A 19310-nucleotide genomic window follows, 5' to 3' on the forward strand; every position below is an offset into this window, starting at 1 on the left:
GTTAAACTCTTCTCATTTGCGATTCCTGTTTTAGAGTATTCAGCTCGAAATTTAAATGCCAATGTATGGAAAATTGAATTTAGAAACGTGCTCATTCCGTTTTAGTCATCTGACTTTCAAAAACACTTCCACTGTTTTAATTACCAGTTAAAAACTAGTATTAGCGTAATACCCCTCCTCTACACAACAATATGACTGCATTTATGGTTTTGGTTCCAGTTACTGGATTGATTAAGTTACAAACTAGAATCTACCAAAGGTACCTGAAGAAATATCATGTCTGGAAGGTGAAAAAGTGTGCACTACCAAGGAAGAGTTGTGTATTATATTAAACATTAGATAAGTCTAATTAAAGGTTCAGAATAAATTTAGGGTCTTGTACACATTTGACGTTACTCATATAGCATTAGTTACTATACAAAGAAAATCCTCCAAAAGCGAGAGCGCAGAGAATCACATTTATTTAGTCGCTTATCAGTTTCCTGCTCCCCAAAGAAAAATTTTTATCCTACCTTTGCCGGGTGGGGGGGGGGGGGGGGGGGCAGGGGAGGAAAAAAAGTTCAACATCCTCTATACTACATAAGGAATTCTACACTAAAAATAGGGTAGTAAGAGACAGTTTCTATAAGTTTCAATTGTATTAGCCTTCATAAAATAAAACCTAACAACTTTATGTAAGCGAAAATACGACTTTAATTACCTTGTGTAGACAGTTGTGCAGCTTGAGAAATTAGGGAAGTAATATTGAAAGCAGATGGTCCAGCAGTGAGAATTTTATGGAGTATAGACTGCAGAGAGGCTTGTGTCACAGCTGCTGTAAGAACTAAAAAAAACAAACATCAAATTTTAGCAGTAATTCCTGAGCATCAGTTTAAACTGTTTAAACTGGCTAAGCAAAACACATTTAAGTCGCTTTTTCCTTTTGATTTTCCACATCCGCAATTGATCACAGGGCTAACAACTATTTTTCAGTGACTGAAATTCAACTCATGAATGCTTGGCACTTCAACCCAAGCAATTTATTTAGCAGTTTATCTTCTAGGCATACATCAAAAAAATCCTCACATAAAAAAAATTTTAGCTCTTCAGCTTGATCTTATGGATCAATGATTGATCAATAACAACTGAACGCAAAGAGAGCATTTGTTCAATTTGTTACTGTACTAGCAGAAGAAACTGTGTGGTGGTGTTTTTTTTTTGTGTATCGTTGTTTCCGTTTGTGTGTTCTTTACATTACCAGTATATTTCAAGAAAATAATATTACCACTTCAACTACTGAAAAAAAGGTTCCCAGTTGAAAAAAAATGGTAATACTCCGAAATATCTATCGTGGGAAAAAAAAGTGTTCCTGTGCAAGGAAAAGGAAAAAGATCTTTTAAGTTAAAGTTAAAAATCAAGATGCTCTGATTTGGGGGGTGGGGCACATACACAAAAACCTTCACTTTTCTGTAACAGAAAGAAAAAAATGATCATTTTCAACCAGGTGTTTTTAAACTGCGCTACACAAGAGAAGCATTTTATGGTACGAGGTGATGGGACACAGAATCTGAACACTTTTACTGAAGAGGTCTACAGACTTTGTGGAATACTTTACTGAACATGCTCAAGTCTGAAAAAAATTGAGCTGCTAGCACAAACGCAGACTAACTCTACATCATGCACAAAGTGAGCGCAACCTTGCTGTGCAAAGTAAAGTCACTGTGCCCTTGTGCACTTGCTGCCTAAGCACTTGCTCATGCTCTCAAAACAATACTAAACAATTTTGTTTCAACAGTGGGACACAGCTGTTGCTGGGTTATGGCAAAAGAAAGAGACTGGGAGCCTAAGCCTTGCAACGTTCTAGTGAAATACAGTTGGGACTGGATATGTTGCTTTCCATCACAAACAATCAAGACACTCCTGTTTTTTAGGCCAGCCTGGTGCAATGCAGTTTTCAGAGCTTCTCCTAGCATAGGGAAAAAGATATCCTATTTAACTATTAGTATTGAATGAAGTCATAGCATTTGTTGATTAAACAGAAATTCAACTGACAGCTTTTCCTCATAAATAATCCTAATATAGGATTAGTCCTAAATTTTAAGTAATGATTTAGTGTTTGGACTTTCATGGTTTTGCACTTCCCATAAAGTCAATTAAAAAGTCATTTAAAAAGTCATTTACATGGGTGATCAGTGCAGAAGTCCAAAAAAATTTCACAACACTTTCTCGTTCAGTAAACTCTCACGTGCAGACGCCACCTTAAATAAAACATTCAAAATACATCAACTCTACCTGTTCTTGAAGGGCAAGCACTATAGCTAGTTCTAAATTTTCTTCTAATAAACTAGGCCTACGCAACAAAATAGCTGAGCGATACACAAACAGATCTCACACACAGAAAAGTTAACTTGCCGGCACATTTACGGATACACTATTTTTAATGAGGCTTAAATCCTCCAACAGTGACTGGTTTTGCCTTGGAGCACTGAACTCAAACATTCCTGGAGATCAAAAGTTTTCCTCTATGTTCCCCAGCCTAATCTTCAATAATAGCATATAAGATTATTTTAAAGTTTTAAGACACTCTGTGTACACATAAACTATCAACAACTCTCAGAAAGTAACAGGCATTGTTAATATCTCCCAACTTTATTCAGAGAGGCCAATATGTGTTCCGTTAAAGAAAAAAGCTGACAGGCAACAATATTTAAGAACCGCTAAAAGTTTCAGTATTTGGAAACACAAAGAGTAACACAAACTACAGAAGACAACATCACGTGAAACAAAACAGCAAAAAGCTCTAACTAAATCTTGTGCAATAGCCTAATGCTGACGTGGTAATTAAGTCCCCAATCTCACTGCAATCAGTACTGTTCATGTACGTCAGTACTTATTAGCTAAATAACCTTATATGTTATTTGGCTAATTTAAACAGGTTTAATGGCCAAAAAAAACCCCGAAAACAAAAACAAACAAAAAACATCCTCATTTCATCTATATATTCATGTATTTATTCTTTTTTTAAAGTAAGGCTTGACATTAACTACAGCTTAATATCCTGCAACACATCGACCTGCACAAATAAAAGGTTACGTGAACTTTAAAAGTATCCTTACCTTCATTGATTTTGGATATATCTACGCTAGAATTATTAAGCTGCAATGTGGCTTGCAGAGCAGGCAGCAGTTGTCGAAGCAGATTTGGGTCCTGAAGCAATGGAGGAATTGGTGACTGAGGGACAGGTGAGACAGGGACTGTGGGAGCAGATGAAGCAGGAGCAGAAGTGGGATTCAGTCCAGAAGCAGAAGATGTGGAAGGAGTTGTGCAAGAATGGGATACAGACTTGTCCAGAGATGTAGACTCTAAACAGAAGACAGATAATAATTTACATTTTTTCCCCCAATACCACCTCACAACTCTCCTCACTAGTAAAACATCCATATTAAATCCAGATGATCAACTTCTTAACCATCGTTACAAAAAAGTCATATATAAACACTAATATAACAAAAACTGAGGGTATGTGACAGTTAGTGCCACTTAGACTACTGGAGTCTATTAGGCTACTATGTTTACTAGGAGCACACAAAAAACAATCTTTTTACTTCAAGAAATAAGACTGAAAGCTGACAGTGTTAAAAATAGGACTTTTTTCCTTGATATACTGCTAACTTATAGGACAAAACCGAGCCAAAATTTCTCGTCTTTTCATCTACTGTGCATACATTCACATTCTATATTTTTATACGTAATTCTAACACGCCTTTGAAAAACACTTGATGAACAAACAACTTGTGAAGCTCACGGGCTTTACAAACAGAGAGGATAATACGTCAACATTGAGGGGAGGGCATAAGCCATATTTCATTTATTCTGAGACCAGACTACAAGAAACTACAATCTAGCAACATTGCTCGGTATTAAGAGATAGGATAATGAGCTGTACTACATATGAAAAGAGAGCTGTTAATATTCCCATAGCAGAGGGGGAAAAACAGTTAAAAATATATCTGCCTGCAATTTCAAACTTGTCAGCTTTTCACGAAGCATCAAAACTTGTATCTTCTACTTTATTAATCTCACTTTAGCAAACAACAATGGTTATTATCCAGGTAAGTGTTTAGTAATTAAATTCAATCATACTGTATGGCAATTTGTTCCAATTAATGTGCATTCTTTAATTAATTTTAAATTTGACTTTCACTTAATACGAATGTTTCTCCTTCATTCCAGCACCAGCACTGTGAGAAACTCCTGCATTGAAAGGATTTCCACTTAATCTCTTTTTTTGTTATACCATCAGTCATTTCAAACACTCTCCATATCCCTATTTAAAAGGCCTGGGCCCCTATATTTCAGTTTTAGCTTCCTTTTCACCTATGCCCATTAAATCCATCAGGGGAAAATAAACTAATAATCCAAGAATTCAGGTCACGACTAATGCCTCTATCATGCCAAACAGGTTGGATGAAGAGCAAAGAGATGGACAGGGATCCAAGATTTCACCCGGAATGCTTGCCCATAATATTGGAGACCTAGATTTTCATCTTCACAACTTGGGCAGAAAACCTGGATCTTCACCATCTTACGTAAGAATCCAAACGAAAACTAAATAACTGGCTTGGAATCTCTTTCACTCTGAAGTTTTTTTTTCTTGGGCAAGATGATGAAGGTAGGAAGAGGTTGACTATTTCAATAAAGAGGAAAAATGAAAAGGTCTTGTTTTGTTTTACCAGATAAGAACAAAGTGTCACAAAGATTTTCTAAACGCTGTTTTCTGACAGCCTTAACTGCAACTCTTCAGCTTGATACTGATTTAGAAGATCACGCTTAAAAAAAAAGTGACTATCAATATGTGAATCAAAAAGAATTCCAGATTAGAAATCTCAAAGCTAAAAGAAACGACATGTAATTATTGTCATGTAATTACCATCCTCTTAGTCACTGGATAGGTTTTGCATTTTTTGGAGAGGGGCACGGAGGGCTTTATAATTTTTTCTGCCAAACTACACATCTAGAAAGTTGTATGAAGTAGAAGGGACTTCTGTTTCTAAGCTGTTAGAGTAGAAATAGTTCATGACAGGTCACAAATACTCCAAAATAACTTTTCCAGTCAAGCAGCTGAAAAGTCTAAAACACAAAAAAAAAATTGCAGAACCACCAAAACTTCACTTCTTGTGAGGATGCAACAGCCAAGGTACATAGACTTCTAAAAAAGGGGTAGCTTTATCCAGGTATAAGCTCCTCAGGATAAGGGGTTCTCTTTTCACTGTATTTGAGCCGGCTGTTTGGCCAGAAGCTTTCACATGAAGAACTCAAAACTTCAAATAACATAACGGGACAGGAAGTGTTACAAAGATGGAAGAGGGGGAAAAAAAGAAGATGATTATGTATTAGCTCTCCCTCTAAAAAAGTAAAGTTATCAGTACAAGTCTCTGTCATAAAGGTATTATGTACAAAATATTACGATGTTACAGTATTCAACGTAGACTTACTAGAACAACTGCAAGTGAAGACATACCAAGTAACAACAATCTTACCATAGCAAGCAAAAACATGTAAACTTTAAATTGAAACCGGCTCTGTCAAAGTGCACATAAGGAAAACAAGATACATTTGTAGACAAAAGCAAGCCGATTAAGCACAACAGGGCATATTAGTACTTTAAACTCTCCTACCCTACAGTTTTGAGAGCCTTTAAAAAAAAGGTATCTGAATTAATCAAAAAAAGGCAGAAACTAGGATCAATCTCAAGAAATATTTAATGTAGTTAGACTTGTCTTCACCATTAGGTTGACCTATGCAATTGGAGTTAGCTCAGCCCAAATGAGACCACGTTCCTGTGACCAATGTTACAAAGGAGGAATTAACTGCTCTAATTAAGGAAGCCACTCACTACTCCGTTATTAATTCACATAAGCAATACCTGAGCTTCAAACGACACGAGCATACCAAACAGCTTACAGTATTTCTGACCCATGTTGCAGTTTTGTATGCAGTAAGAAACTCAATCAAAGGCAAACTTCAACTAACAATGCAGCAAAAACAAACCTTAAGATTAGTTTCAGGTATTCGTTTATTTCTTGAAAAAAAGCACTCAAAAAACTGTCAGGCAAAAAAGAAGCTGAACTCCAGTAGGTTTGTAAAAGTACTTTGGTTTGGCTGAACTTTCCCATTACAAAGATGCAAACTGAATTACACCAATACAGAACAATCCAATCAATTATTTTGGACAAAATGGAAAATGCTGTCATATTAAAATGTCTACAATATTACAGTCATAAGTATGTGTTAAAATATACTTGTGAAAAATATATTTTAAATACAATCACAAATTAAACAGCTAGAGAAGTGTGGGAAAAACTCTAACATTTCCATCTTTTGAGATGGTTAATATTTTAAGACGAACCATGTAAACTCAGTGAAAGAGTACATCACTATGATCAGGACTATTTACACATGAACAGTATATTAATAATTCTATGTTACTTAACATCGTATAAGATGCAGAGTACAATTGTTAGAGCCCTGCTGTTTTTCACAAATTAGGTTAGTCATAGTTAAATAAAGAGCAAAAAAGTGTTCTTGCCAAATCAAAATTTTGAAAAATAATTCTATGGAAGTGCAAACAGTTCTGGTTTATACTAAAGCAATCTGAATGGATATTTTCTATGAAGATAAATTCCTTTGTGATGAAATTTGAAACATGCTAACAAAATATGGAAGGAATTCAAATTATTTCCATACAATCTTAGCACAATTAATTAATTAAGCCATGTTTTTAATGACCTTAATTTAAACTGAACTATCTTATTCCCTGGCTTCCAGACATAGAAATAACTCCAAGAAATAATCCCAACATACAAAGCCTCTAAATATTTACACATCCATTTTTGTGTAATATGCATTACAAAAGGTTTAAAAAGGTTTCAAAATGATTGCACTTACGATGTCATACAAAACTTTCAATTTTCACTGCCAAAGTTAACACAAGCACTCAAAACTCCTCCTGAAGAACGATCTGTCCCACGTGAATTCTCAGATATCACTGCTGTGTGCATTTCCCCCGAAACTTCTACAACTAGAAGCAGAAACCTCCTCGCTCCCTCTCTTATTCCTCCCCGATCCCCCTTCACTGATCTGCATGAAGTTGCAGGACTGTTTCGCTGCATGTTTTGCCACAGTCAAGTTTGCTTTTCAATATTTAAACGCTATTTGCAAGTTCCTAAAACGTTTTTTAGAACTAAAAATAAAGAAATGTTAGACATTTACATTAATCACATCATTCTTAAAGGCATTTGAACCCTCAACCAATATGAAGCATCTGAAACGAACAGACGATATTCAGAAAAGTTCAGCTTCTTTACAAATTTAAGTCTTTCAGTTTGGCAGCTCTGATCCACTGATGTCTACCCTTGTGCCAATATAATTTCATGTTCATAAACAAGCGATCTACATTACTATTGCAAATAGGCTTTTTAATAAATGTCAGCCACTCATAAATCTAATTTTTAACCATTAACACATCAACTATTAATTCTGAACCTATAACTAAAATTTTACAAATAAAAAAAGGAAATTTGATCTGTGGGTAACACAAAAGCTATTCCAAAAGAAGGAAGAAAGAAAAAAACCACTGTGTTGCAGGCAAAAATTAAAAGTTGCCTGTTACTGGACACGGCAATTCTTCAGTCTTTTCATTGTCAATACCAATTTCGACACAATCACTATCAAAAGACTTCTTAACCTCACATAATTTCAGCTATTAACCTGAAAGTCCCAAGGAAAACTCTAATTAATAAAAATAAGAATTAAAACTAAGAGCAGAATGTAGTCCATTGTGATCCTTTCAACTGCTGAAAGTTTCATTAATTAAAATTTATGTTTCAGCTTTTCCTCTCAGATTACTGTTCCAAAAAATGGCTTTGCACAAATTATTTCCTGATGAACTAAAAGCACATTAACGTTGCAGTTTCTGGCACTTTCAAGAAAACTTCTTAAAAAAAAAAAAAACGCATTCACTTTTGTTGTGACAACACGAAATAAACAGTATGCATTCTAACAATCATAGAGCAAGCTTATTAGAAGCAGCCTATATGTGTTTTAATGACAAAACAGAAAATAAATTTCTGGCTCATCACATTTAATTATATGAAAAAACTAGCAAGAATTAAAGCCATCTGAAAATAAGGAGAAAAACAAAGTAATCAGATGCCAAACAAAAAAAATTAAATGTGGAGATTAACTTGAAGTAATGTGAAGAGCCATTCAATTTTTTTACATTAAAATGGAACAGAAAAAAAAAATCTTGTTATAACAAAAATCATTTCTGAAGAGCACAATGATCAAGAAAAGACTTTGTTGTTTCTAATCTATTCTGCTAGAGTGTGACCTGCAATCTTTTTTTTTTTTTTTTTAAAGACAAAAAGGTGAGAAGTCCAAGTTATAAGGCAGTGTTCACAATGACAAGAGCCCATATGACAAAGATATATCTTTGCTGCAATTTTCTTAAGTGGATATCTGAACTGAAGTAAATTGGAGGCTTCTTCTTGCTCCTGAAACATCATTTTAAGTCAGAGTTGAAACATTACATTGAACATTCCCAATCAGTGTGATTTTTTTAAATAAAAGGACCAAGCAATCCTTTCAGAAAAAGTATCACAGGTCATTTTGAGCCATGATGTCCTTCAATTATAATCCAGATACAAGAAGGCTAAAGCTTAGGTTCTCCAGGTTTGAGGCAGTATATTAAAACTGCATCACTGAATCTCGCTATCACCAACTCTGCCCCTCATAACAAGACACCTTGGCTCCTAAGCAAACATCCAATCCAACAGCAAATCTCTTTCTGAAATGCAGTTTTCAGCCTAGTACATTAAAGCTAAGATAAAGTTACTCACGTTAGGTTTAGCACACCAGTTCAGAAGACTTCGTTTTTTCGGACATTGAGCTACTCTGTCTCAGTAGATGGCTATTAACAAGAACACCTCTGCACTTCTGCGAGCCCGTGCTATCTATGGCCACAAGTCGGCTGGAGCCCTTTCAGTATCTGTTCCTAGTACTTGCTCGTTCCCTGTGTGTTGATTTATTCAGGTGTGTGAGTGAGAGAAATGGGGGGGGGGGGGCGGAATTTTTTGTTCAATGACTTCCTTTATAGGCTTCCTTCTGACAACCTACACACTAGTACTCCCTATACCACAAGCACCTTTGTAAGACAGCTGTAGGCTGTCTATATACAAAGTAGGCTACATATACATCAGTTATGAATATGAACACAGGACTTAAAAAAAAAAAAAATTTAACAGTTTTTTTTAATGACATGGAAACTGCCCACTTGATGTTGACTGGATAAATTACAAGTTACCAATGTGATCCCTCAATTATTCCAACAGCTTCTACAACTGATGTAATTTTTACACCATTAAAAACAATACATTCAAAGCCCTCTAAATTCATCACTGCATTATTACCCATTCACTTTATTGTGAACTTGGGTTGTATCACTGCTCTGCTAGCAACAGCCATGCACATGTGCTCTCATACTGTGCTCTCAGAGGGGGAAAAAAATGGCATTACAAAATTTCCAAAAGGCCAATGCCTTATTTCCTCACAATCCTCGCTCTCTGCTATGATGATTAAACAACTGTTACCTAAAACAGCTAATTACTGCTAATGATTAAGAATTATATCCATCTGTGCTAAAGTATCTTGTAAGTGCATACACCACTGCACGTTCATCACTTAGCTCTCTGAGCAGTGACAGCCACATTTAGCTTTTTTACACAGGTCACTTCTACAAAGGTCATTAAGTCATAGCTAAATAATAAATACATTTAAAAACAATGCATTTTATAAACACATCTGGCCAAATGCAACTATAGCAACAATGACAACTGAGTTTTCAAATGTGCTCCAACTCTCTAAAATAGAAAAAGTCTGTATTTTTCTCATGTTGGAACAAGTCAAACTACTGCAATCTCAGAACTGAAGTTTCTTATTTTATCTCTGTACAGTTGCTGAAACAAATGCAACAGCAATGCTCAGCAAGCACATCTGAAATACCGGAAGAAACCTCTAACAGTCTCTCTAGCGTAATTTTTTCTAACCACTACATGAATTGAGTAATATACTTAAAACTGCAAAACCAGGCCAACAAAGAAGATGCAATGATACCCAGAATAATGTTAATAACTGACTGCTAAAGACTAGAAAGTATTAAAAGAAAGAAAACTATAGGGGTGAAAAGGATGAGGAAGAAGCTCAGCTGCCACTGACCAACCTCTTTGATCTGTCAGCATCAACATCACAACCTTGACAAAAGTGCGCTGGCCAACTTGCTAAATTTTGACAGAAAATTTTCAGAACGCATCGCTGTGACTAGAAACGGGACTGCTGCCTGATGGCACTGGGAGGAAGGATGCGAGAAGAAGTATCCTACAGACAGAGACACTGTTAAGATAGCGACAGTATGGTAACATTTCATTCAATAACTGAATTAGAAATAGAAAAATATGTGACGTGCCCTACAGACAAAGCAGCCAAAAAGTAGGAAAAGCAACCCCACACTTTACCTGCATAAAGCACTCACAGTGAGCACAAACAGAAGCAGCAGATTCTGACTGGAACATTCAAATCAAAGGGTAGAGGTCAAATAGTTCCCCAGGAACTCTCCACTACTGCCAGCCATGGAGAGGGCAGAGGACTACTGCTAACAGCTGAGCTATAGTTCAGACAGGGATTTTATTCAATCTCCTTGTGGGACTACAACATACCCCTGCAGCAAAAGAGACTGAGCTGAAAAAAAGGTGTTGTTTTTGTCTTTTTCTGTTTGTTTTTCATTGCGAATACTGCATTAAAAATACACACTACGAACACAACTATTAAAACAGTAGAATATATATGCTGGCATAAACTGACCAGCAACACACTGACAATAAGCAAAAATTCATTTAAGCAAGAACTACTGTACGTATTATTCAATCTTTTGGACCAAGCTACTTTTATAAACAATGCTAAAAAACAACTCTACTACTTTTTTTTTTTTTCTTTTAAAGGGGGAGGGGGAGAGATAGAGGAACGGCATGGCAAGCAAACTGCACAAGATCAAACACCGTTTGCTCTACTAGCATAAAAATTAACCTCAATCTATTTGCTGACTCTACAAAGATTTTTTTTAAAAGACTATAAACTAAATGTCTCAGGACAATTTTTTTTTGCATTTGGTATAACAAATAAGAACAAACATTGTAAAAACCGCATACCTATAGTACTACGAGTTCACAGTCACCTCTGGGAGAACGAGTACCAGGAGAAATCCATGCAAAAACCTCCCAAAGCAAAAGCACTGCTGGCAGAATATTCTCCCTTCCTCCCTTCTTTTAAGTATACATTGCAACAAAAATTATTCTGGTCAAATTTCTCATCAAATGGAAGTCTAACATTAAAAAAACAAAAAGGCAAGACTACTGCACACATCTTTTGAAAGATCTTTGATCATAATAGAAGCTGCACTGAATTTTTCTGTTACTGTAAGAAGAGAGGTAATTAAAGCAACACTTCAAAACTTGTGGTTTCTGCAACTGTGAGTATTCCAAGCCTAATATTCATCTTATTTAAATTTCCTATTCTTCTTCAAGTACATGCATTAACTTTAAAACGCTGACCCACCCTGTCTGAAGCTCAGGAAGTGTTATATTTGCTCACAATGAAGTGTCACGAAACACTGAATTACAACAACAAGACATCAGTATTACAAAATCTATCCATTTCACCCATATAAACGTAAAAAACCCAACTACACAGCAATACAGAAATTAAGCGATTATTAACATGGAAGCATCCAGGGGGATACAGACTCTAAAGGAAGATCTATGGTGTCACGACTGCCCTACAAGTTACTCTTCACTACTCATACCCATGCTCAGTTTTCAAAGGAATATCACATACGTAAGAAATACTAGAATTCTCTGCAAACATCTGCAGCAGTTGTCGTGAGGGCAAATTCCTTTGACTGCAGTAAGATTTAGTTACTTAATTTTACTGGAAACAACTCAAAAAGAGGTGTGCAACAAAGCAGGGAAAGAATGTCCAATTTGAAAGTCCAGTCACACTCCAAATACATGCCGGAATTGAGTAATAAGGAGTTTAAGCATATTTTAAACATTGTTCTAAAAATACAGGAGATAGCCTAAAGGAGAGAACATTTGACAGGAATGTTCTGCGCAGTCACCTTTAAAACAGTGCATCAACTGCACTCAAAGCACAGAGGCTAAAAACAGAAGCAGGTAACTTTACAGTGCTCTGTACAAGAGCCACGCTTAAACTGGTGCATCTTATTTTTTTTCGCTTTGCTAAACAGAAAAGGACTTTTCAAAAATCTTCCAGTCCTTTGTAGTTTATAGTAAACATGTATCTACTATTTTATATGAAAGTTGTATAAAGCATCAAGAAAAACATACAAAAATTCTCTACATAGTTTTCTTACGCTGCAGTATTTACCAATGTAGAGTACTGTTTGGGGTTTTTTTGGGGCTGGCCAGGTGCACTTATCTCTCTGCAATAAAAGTTAGAATTAATTTAAAAAAACAACACCTACCTGCTCCCCCCCCACCACCCCCCCAAAACTGGAAGGAAGAAGAGCACGTGCAGAATAAAAAGACTAATGTCAGATACAAGTTATTTGGTATTCCTTCTAGGAGTGCTATTCTTCCTTAACTAGAAAGACTTTTAAACACCAACAGAGCAACACAGCATCTTTCAAAAAATAATTTAATGTCACACTAGTTAAGTAATATTCTAAATCAATGACAGATATGTTTATCCAAAGTTATTTTTTTCCTCCCAAATACCCGAAAATATTTCCTTACACAATGTTACTCTCTATGAACCGTTAAAATACCAAACTATCTCACTATCAGTAAGAGCACATATCTCCAATCTCACATTCATCTTCAGCTCTTCTTCCCTAATAATTAATTCAATCCAATTAAATATGGAGGCTTTTGAAGGGTCACAAAGAGTGCCCAGCACAATAAGGTTCTGATCTTTGCTTGGCGTCTCTAAATGCCTGCAGTAGGTATCATAAAGAAATACAAACTTTCAGCAACTTTAGAACTGAAGATCCTGCATATCATAGGACACAGATCAAAACAGACGAGCAGCTATTACAGACCTGTAAAAAACTTTGTTCCTTTCTATAAGAACGACAGTTGTATTTATTGACTACTTTGACACTAGCATTACAAATAGTAACAGCAACTGGTAAAACATACTGGTCCAAAGCGACTTTCAAACAGTGAAACAATAGCTATGTTAAGATCTCAAATAATGGCAAAGATCCAAAAAACATGAAGAGAAAACAAATTAAGATACTTTTTACTAAAAGATCATTTGAAACGACAATCTGCAGGGTAAGCCAGTAAACAGTATATACTGTAGTGTCAATTTGAAGTTGTGTGAAATACAGTAAAAGGGAACCAACAATATATCATAACAAAAGGAGGTTCTAAGCACAATCAACAGGGGAAACATGTTTAAATTCTAGAAATAATATATTTGAACCAGCGACTCAAATGCAATCCATCATCTTAAATACTGTAAGAAGTTTCATCAGACATACCTTTTCTCTCTGTTTTCTGTGAAGGGATGGAAGATGTGGACGTAGGCAGTTTTGATAAAGTAGATGCTCCATTAGCATCAAAGGATTTCTTTGGCTGGTGATCAGATTGTAGAGAAAATGGACTAGGAGGAACAGTGCTTGGGGTAGCAGTTGGATGAACCACTGGTTTGATGGGATGCTGTACTGGAGTAGAACTACTGTGAGTCTCTGCTCTTGGCAGTCTGTAGTCTCTATCATTGTGCCTGCTTGTTTGAGATAAAATATTCTGTGGGAGCATACTACTGGCGTCACTGGAATGCTTGTCTTCCACTTTTTTCAGGATTCCCCAAGTAACGTTGCAATGAGGAAAAAAAGATTAAATTAGAAGCTTGTTTAAAACTGCAGTGACTACGGTTAATTCAGTGGCACATCAGTAAGAGTGGAATGAATTTAAGATTAAAAAAGGGAAAAAAAAAATCCTCAAGCAGATCAGCAATAAAAAAGGGAAAATTTAAGTTTACTCACTGACAAAAATGCATTTTCTCTGACCTTTGCTTGACTTAGAGTTCCAGTTAAGCACTGTGTTTTGATGAAAGGCTGCCTTATAATGAGTGTTACAGTCAAAGTTAACTTTTGAAGTCTCCTAAAAAAATCTAAATCAAAATCTATTATTTCCATCCTGTATTTAGTGTGAATAGATAATTCGTGTCATTTTCCTTTTATGCATTAAAAATCCCAAACAAGTAGAATTTAATAATTTCAAATTCTTGCCTTCAAAGAAACCTACTTCAAGTCACTTGAGTACTACTGCAAAGAATTTACTTTCAGTTGAACAGTTGAATTAATTCAAGATCATATATGAAATGAGTAGCTAATCTCTGCTTGTCACATGTCAATGGACTTTAAAAATATGCTACCCTGGGAATATATCAAGCATATCTATACTTTTCTTCTTGCTTCCTAGATTTTCACCTGCCACAAAACAAACAGTTACTGCAACAAGCAATTTTTGTATGCTTTGTGGCGTAAGCATCTTCAAGAAAAGAAAAGAGTTTCTGTCCTCCACATATTGAAATGGTGCTTTTCTTTTCTTTTCTTTTCTTTTTTTTATTTTGGGGAGTTTTTTGGTAATGAAAGTTAAGTCTATTTTTTAAGTCTCTGCCTTGTCAAGACCACAGGTAGGAGAGAAAAAAAAAAAGGGAGGGGGGGGTAGGGGTAAGAAGCAGACACCTTTGCTTCAACTTTTAAACCATCCCAAAGTCACTCAAACTACATCAGCACACAGAAGGAAACTTGCAGTACAGCTGTTTCCATTTGACAAAGATTAAAACTAGGAATTTGGGGGGAGGGGAGGGGAACACAATAAAATTCCATACAACAACAATTTGGAGGCTGGGAAAGGCTTTGCTTAACAGTGTTGACATGGTAAAAATGTCGTTTAAAAATATGTGCAAGACACTGAAAACGCTGATGACAAAACCTATTAAGTTAGCTGATTATTATTTTCAGATGTGAAATCAAAGTTTTAGAAGAGACTTTTGCATGTCTGTTTTCATGCTCAGAATATTACACAGGTAGGTCTTATAAGGATCAAGACATTCCAAATACATGAAAAGCTGCAAGTTTCTTTCAGTAACTTAAAAAGATCAACAAGTTAGCCAGTAAAAGTTGAAAAAAAGAAGCAGTATCGTGAAAAGCATTAAGCAAGTGTAATACTAATAACGGCTCAACGTTATTTTAAGGATCAACATTCAGGAGAGCTGTCTGTGCTATTAGTTTTGGTCTTTTTATATTAAAAAAAGAGGGAGAAAGACAGCTAGGAAAAAGGAATCTTTTTTAGTTTGGAAAAGAAAACAGAATAATACAAACAAAGCAAGAATATATTACTGCAAAAAAACCACATACTTCCACTGGCAAACCCACTGGCAGCTGTCGCCTGCATCACCTCTCTTCTGTAATCCCTATCTTTTGGGAAACTGTTAACTGACATTTTGCTTGCTTCTTTTTGTCTCTGCTCTCTGAAGAAAAGAAAACACAAGTTAAGTAAGAACTTAAGTCATCCAGTAATACTCTCCAGGGGTTAAGTTACATGCAATGAATTAAGCCATTCTAGTAGCTTGCTGCTACAGACTGGGGAGGCACTCTACCCATGATTTCCCTTACTCCAGTGCCTGTGCTTGTCCAGCTCCTCAATAAATCAGTTCAGCTCACTAACCTAGCAGCAAACCACAGTTTTTTTTTTTTTTTCCTTCCGGATTAGCAGATCAAATTGAATTAGGAATAAAATAGGTGCTAGAGGTCATGTAAGGGTGGTGACAGACTTGGACCATGCAGTAATCTATTAGGTTGGCTCAGCTGCTCTTTGAATAGTAAACTTTTTCCTTGTGCACTGAAAACAGACACACACACAGACACAAACATATACCTTTCCAGCCACTCTTTTGGTTTTTCCCATTGTGAAACTTCTGTTCGGCAGTTGTAGTAGTACTTCTTGCCTGAAGAGCTGATGTGTTCAGACCAGTCATCCGCAGAGTCGTAAGCCTTTAAAATACGAACAGTGTTGGATTAAAGACTACTTGAGAGTCTTAATATACAAGTCTAAAAGCTTCCAACATTTTTAAAGTTGCATGGTATCCTCACATGCACCCTAATCACTTCTAAATGCCTATTCTATCTCTCATACTTCAAAGATGCGCACCACTACATCTCCACTGCATTCTATAAGACAGATTCTTCTATTTTAGTCCTACCAACTCTGGAAAAAAACAAAAACAAAAAAAACCCCAAACAAATAAACAAAAAACCATCTAACAGCATGTTTAGTAGGATGCAGTAATATCAGTATTGCTAAACTTCAAATTTCTGCAGCTTACACTTCCTCAAAATATCAGTATGTAAATATCCAAATTTTTCTATGCTAACAATTTTTCTATATTTAGGGAAAGTATCTATTCTGTTTCCAGTGCAATCATTAACAAACACCACTCTAACTACTAAAATTTAGGGAGTAAAGTGACCAAAATTCATGAGGTACAGCACATCTTGAATAAGTAAATCTACACAACAGTATCATTTTACCAACGCTTGTGGAAAATATTTCTCTCCATACCTACTTTTATTTAAATAATCTAGTATCTTAAATTCAAAGACAAGTTCCTGAAATCTCTAATAATAATCTTAAAATAGCCTCACAAGATATAACAACTGCAGTTTGGGCATACAGGGTGTTTATGCAATAAAAATTGATGTTGGAAAATTCAGTAAAGGAGGAAATTTACATTCTCTCATTTTTGACAAAAATCATGAAAATACAGCATGTCTGAATGGGGTGAGGTAGGGACGAAAACTAATAAAAAACACTCACTGCATCAGAAGTCTTGCTTGGATTATTGCTGGGATTAGAAGAATGTGAATTTGAACTATGAAGAGCACTGTGGTTATGTGAATTTTCTTGTGGAGAGTAACTGGTCCCTAAAGGAAAAAAGAAACCTTGTTCACCATACTTTCATTTGTATGAAAACAGGTATCTGCATTGTAAGGATGTAGGAGCGCGACACCTTATTTCCTAAGCAACTTACATGTTCAGACACCCTTTCTAAAGTAGATTTCTGCATCACAAATGACTTAGCAACTTAGTAACAACATTCACTTACCTACACGTTGATAGTTTACAGTCTGGGCACAACATAGTTCAGAAGTAGATGAATTTTAGGAAGCCAACACAAATATCTACATTGCATGCAGGGTAAAGCCTACTTTGCCTTTCTAGTTGTAATAATGCAATACGTCCCTTCATTATTCTCACTCATGGAAGGGCTTACTCTCAAATCTCATTTATCTACAAACAAAATGCTTACCCTTTCTTTTCTTGAGGGTTGGAGGAGTTCTAAAACGTTAATTTAGAAATTGAGAAACATCTTCTCCTCAGCACTAAGTCAGAAAGTTCAAATGGGTTTATCACCAGCCCACGCAGTTTGATGCACAGGGTTAGGTGTTGACTTCACCACACCAATGGCCTTTTTCCTTAACCCTTTCGACAATATTTATAACTGGTAAACTAGTTCTGTTTAGGCATGTAGATTAAGCATACAGATCGTTTTCTTGCAGCTCAGGCTCTGCAGTATAGGTACCTGCATTCAGAACACTAAAAACAGCATTTCCCAGACTATCGCATGCTTCTGACTTCCTTAAAAACTGCTTCTTGAGATAACCTGTTTTTCTTCCTCACCTTAAAAACACTTAAACACAAAAGAACAGCTGGGGAAAGAGAAGGGAGATAATTCCCAACACTTCTTACATTTACCTTTGTAGCTAAGCTCAAGTCACAAATTACACCTGAACAGTACTAATTCCTAGATAAACTAGCCCACCAACAAAATAAAACAATCAAACCAAAAAAACCCTCCTACAAAGCCACACAGAAAATAGCTCCTGCCTCAAGGTTACAATTCAAGTAGAGACAACAGCAACAGGTAGACAGAAAGAAGCACAGAAACACAGAGAGGTTACACTGACCAATGTATTTAGCATTCAGGAAAGCTGATGCTGTTAAGTTTTTCATAGGTAAAACAGCAAAGTTACCTTCCACGAATAAAGGAATTCCTGTAAGTTTAAGTTCATCTCCTCCCTGTGCTTCCTATCATTCACAAAAAAAAGTCACCAGCACAAGCAAGTCATAGAGCAATGGTGGAAGTCATTCTCAATAACATATAGGAATATATAGGAAATAGGCAGCACGGGGTATGTTTAGAGGATGTTTAAAAGTAAACATGAATAGCTTGTGTTTGACTGTATCATCCTCCACATGCTAAAGTAACAGAAAAGCAGAGTTAGTTTTTTTCCACAGGTATAGTTCACGAAACTGAGTCACAGCAGAATTTGACACACACAGCAGGCACAAAGATAACAGCTGGATTACAACACAACTAACTTAAGTTAGTTAAAAACCATCATGGAAATGTAACTTTCTAAGAATTATTTTATAAGAATAGCATTTACTATCACCTATTAAGCAGCATTCTCAATGAAGTGAACACTACCATTAGAACTTAACTAGTAGTATTACCAGTTAGCAGAAAAGCAGACTGGTTTTTCCGGAAGAAACACCTAAGCGAGCAGAAAAAGAAGTAACAGACAAATATATAAAAAAGTGGAGGGAAAGAGATCAGCTCAGCCTCATCACGAAGATAAAAATGCCAAGAGTTTAGGCAGCAGGTTCAAAAGAGAACCCAAAATAAAATGAGAAGAACTGTAGGAGATGAAAACAGACTGATCACGAGATTAGGTAAACAAAGACAAGGCTTTCAATTTTTGAAGGGAAAAGAGCATTTAAAATATAATTCTGAGTAAATACTTTATCTTCGCTACTTTAAGTAGAGAGGCGATTACCTGAGAGATAATACATTCCTTAAACAGCTGAATTTAAGACAGTTTTGCTCCCACATGAACTTCTAGAGGTTGCATGTTAAGCAAAACAATGCATCATAAAAAGGTCCATCTCTTTTCAAATTAAAACAGGATTCCTTACAACCAGCCGTAAGAGACTGCCGAAAGAGATGGGCGTTAACTTCTGAATAGGACAATGCTCCCAAATTTGACTTTTTTCCTTTTGTAAATGGAAATTAGAGCTCTGGGAAAAAAAAAAAAACAAACAAGGTGTTAATCACCTAGATTTGAAATTTAAAATCTCTGGTAAATTTCTTTGAAGTTTTGCTTTCTTTTCTGCCTTTTTCTG

The 19310-nt window shown here is 35.8% G+C and overlaps 1 protein-coding gene across 4 annotated transcripts in view; it reads right to left on the bottom strand.

Moving 5' to 3' along the window:
- The window catches only part of WAC (WW domain containing adaptor with coiled-coil), a 66497-nt gene that overhangs the window by 20339 nt on the left and 26848 nt on the right, over positions 1-19310 (bottom strand). For all 4 annotated transcript variants that reach the window (XM_068934483.1, XM_068934481.1, XM_068934482.1 and 1 more), the window contains exons 4-9: positions 16941-17047; positions 16002-16117; positions 15482-15594; positions 13598-13906; positions 3096-3341; positions 701-823 (exon numbers count right to left, since the gene is read on the bottom strand). In XM_068934483.1, coding sequence (XP_068790584.1) covers positions 701-823; positions 3096-3341; positions 13598-13906; positions 15482-15594; positions 16002-16117; positions 16941-17047 — 1014 coding nt within the window. The remainder of the gene's footprint in view (positions 1-700; positions 824-3095; positions 3342-13597; positions 13907-15481; positions 15595-16001; positions 16118-16940; positions 17048-19310) is intronic.

Source organism: Struthio camelus, chromosome 2, assembly GCF_040807025.1.
Source record: "Struthio camelus isolate bStrCam1 chromosome 2, bStrCam1.hap1, whole genome shotgun sequence".
Classification (NCBI taxonomy): Eukaryota; Metazoa; Chordata; class Aves; order Struthioniformes; family Struthionidae; genus Struthio; species Struthio camelus.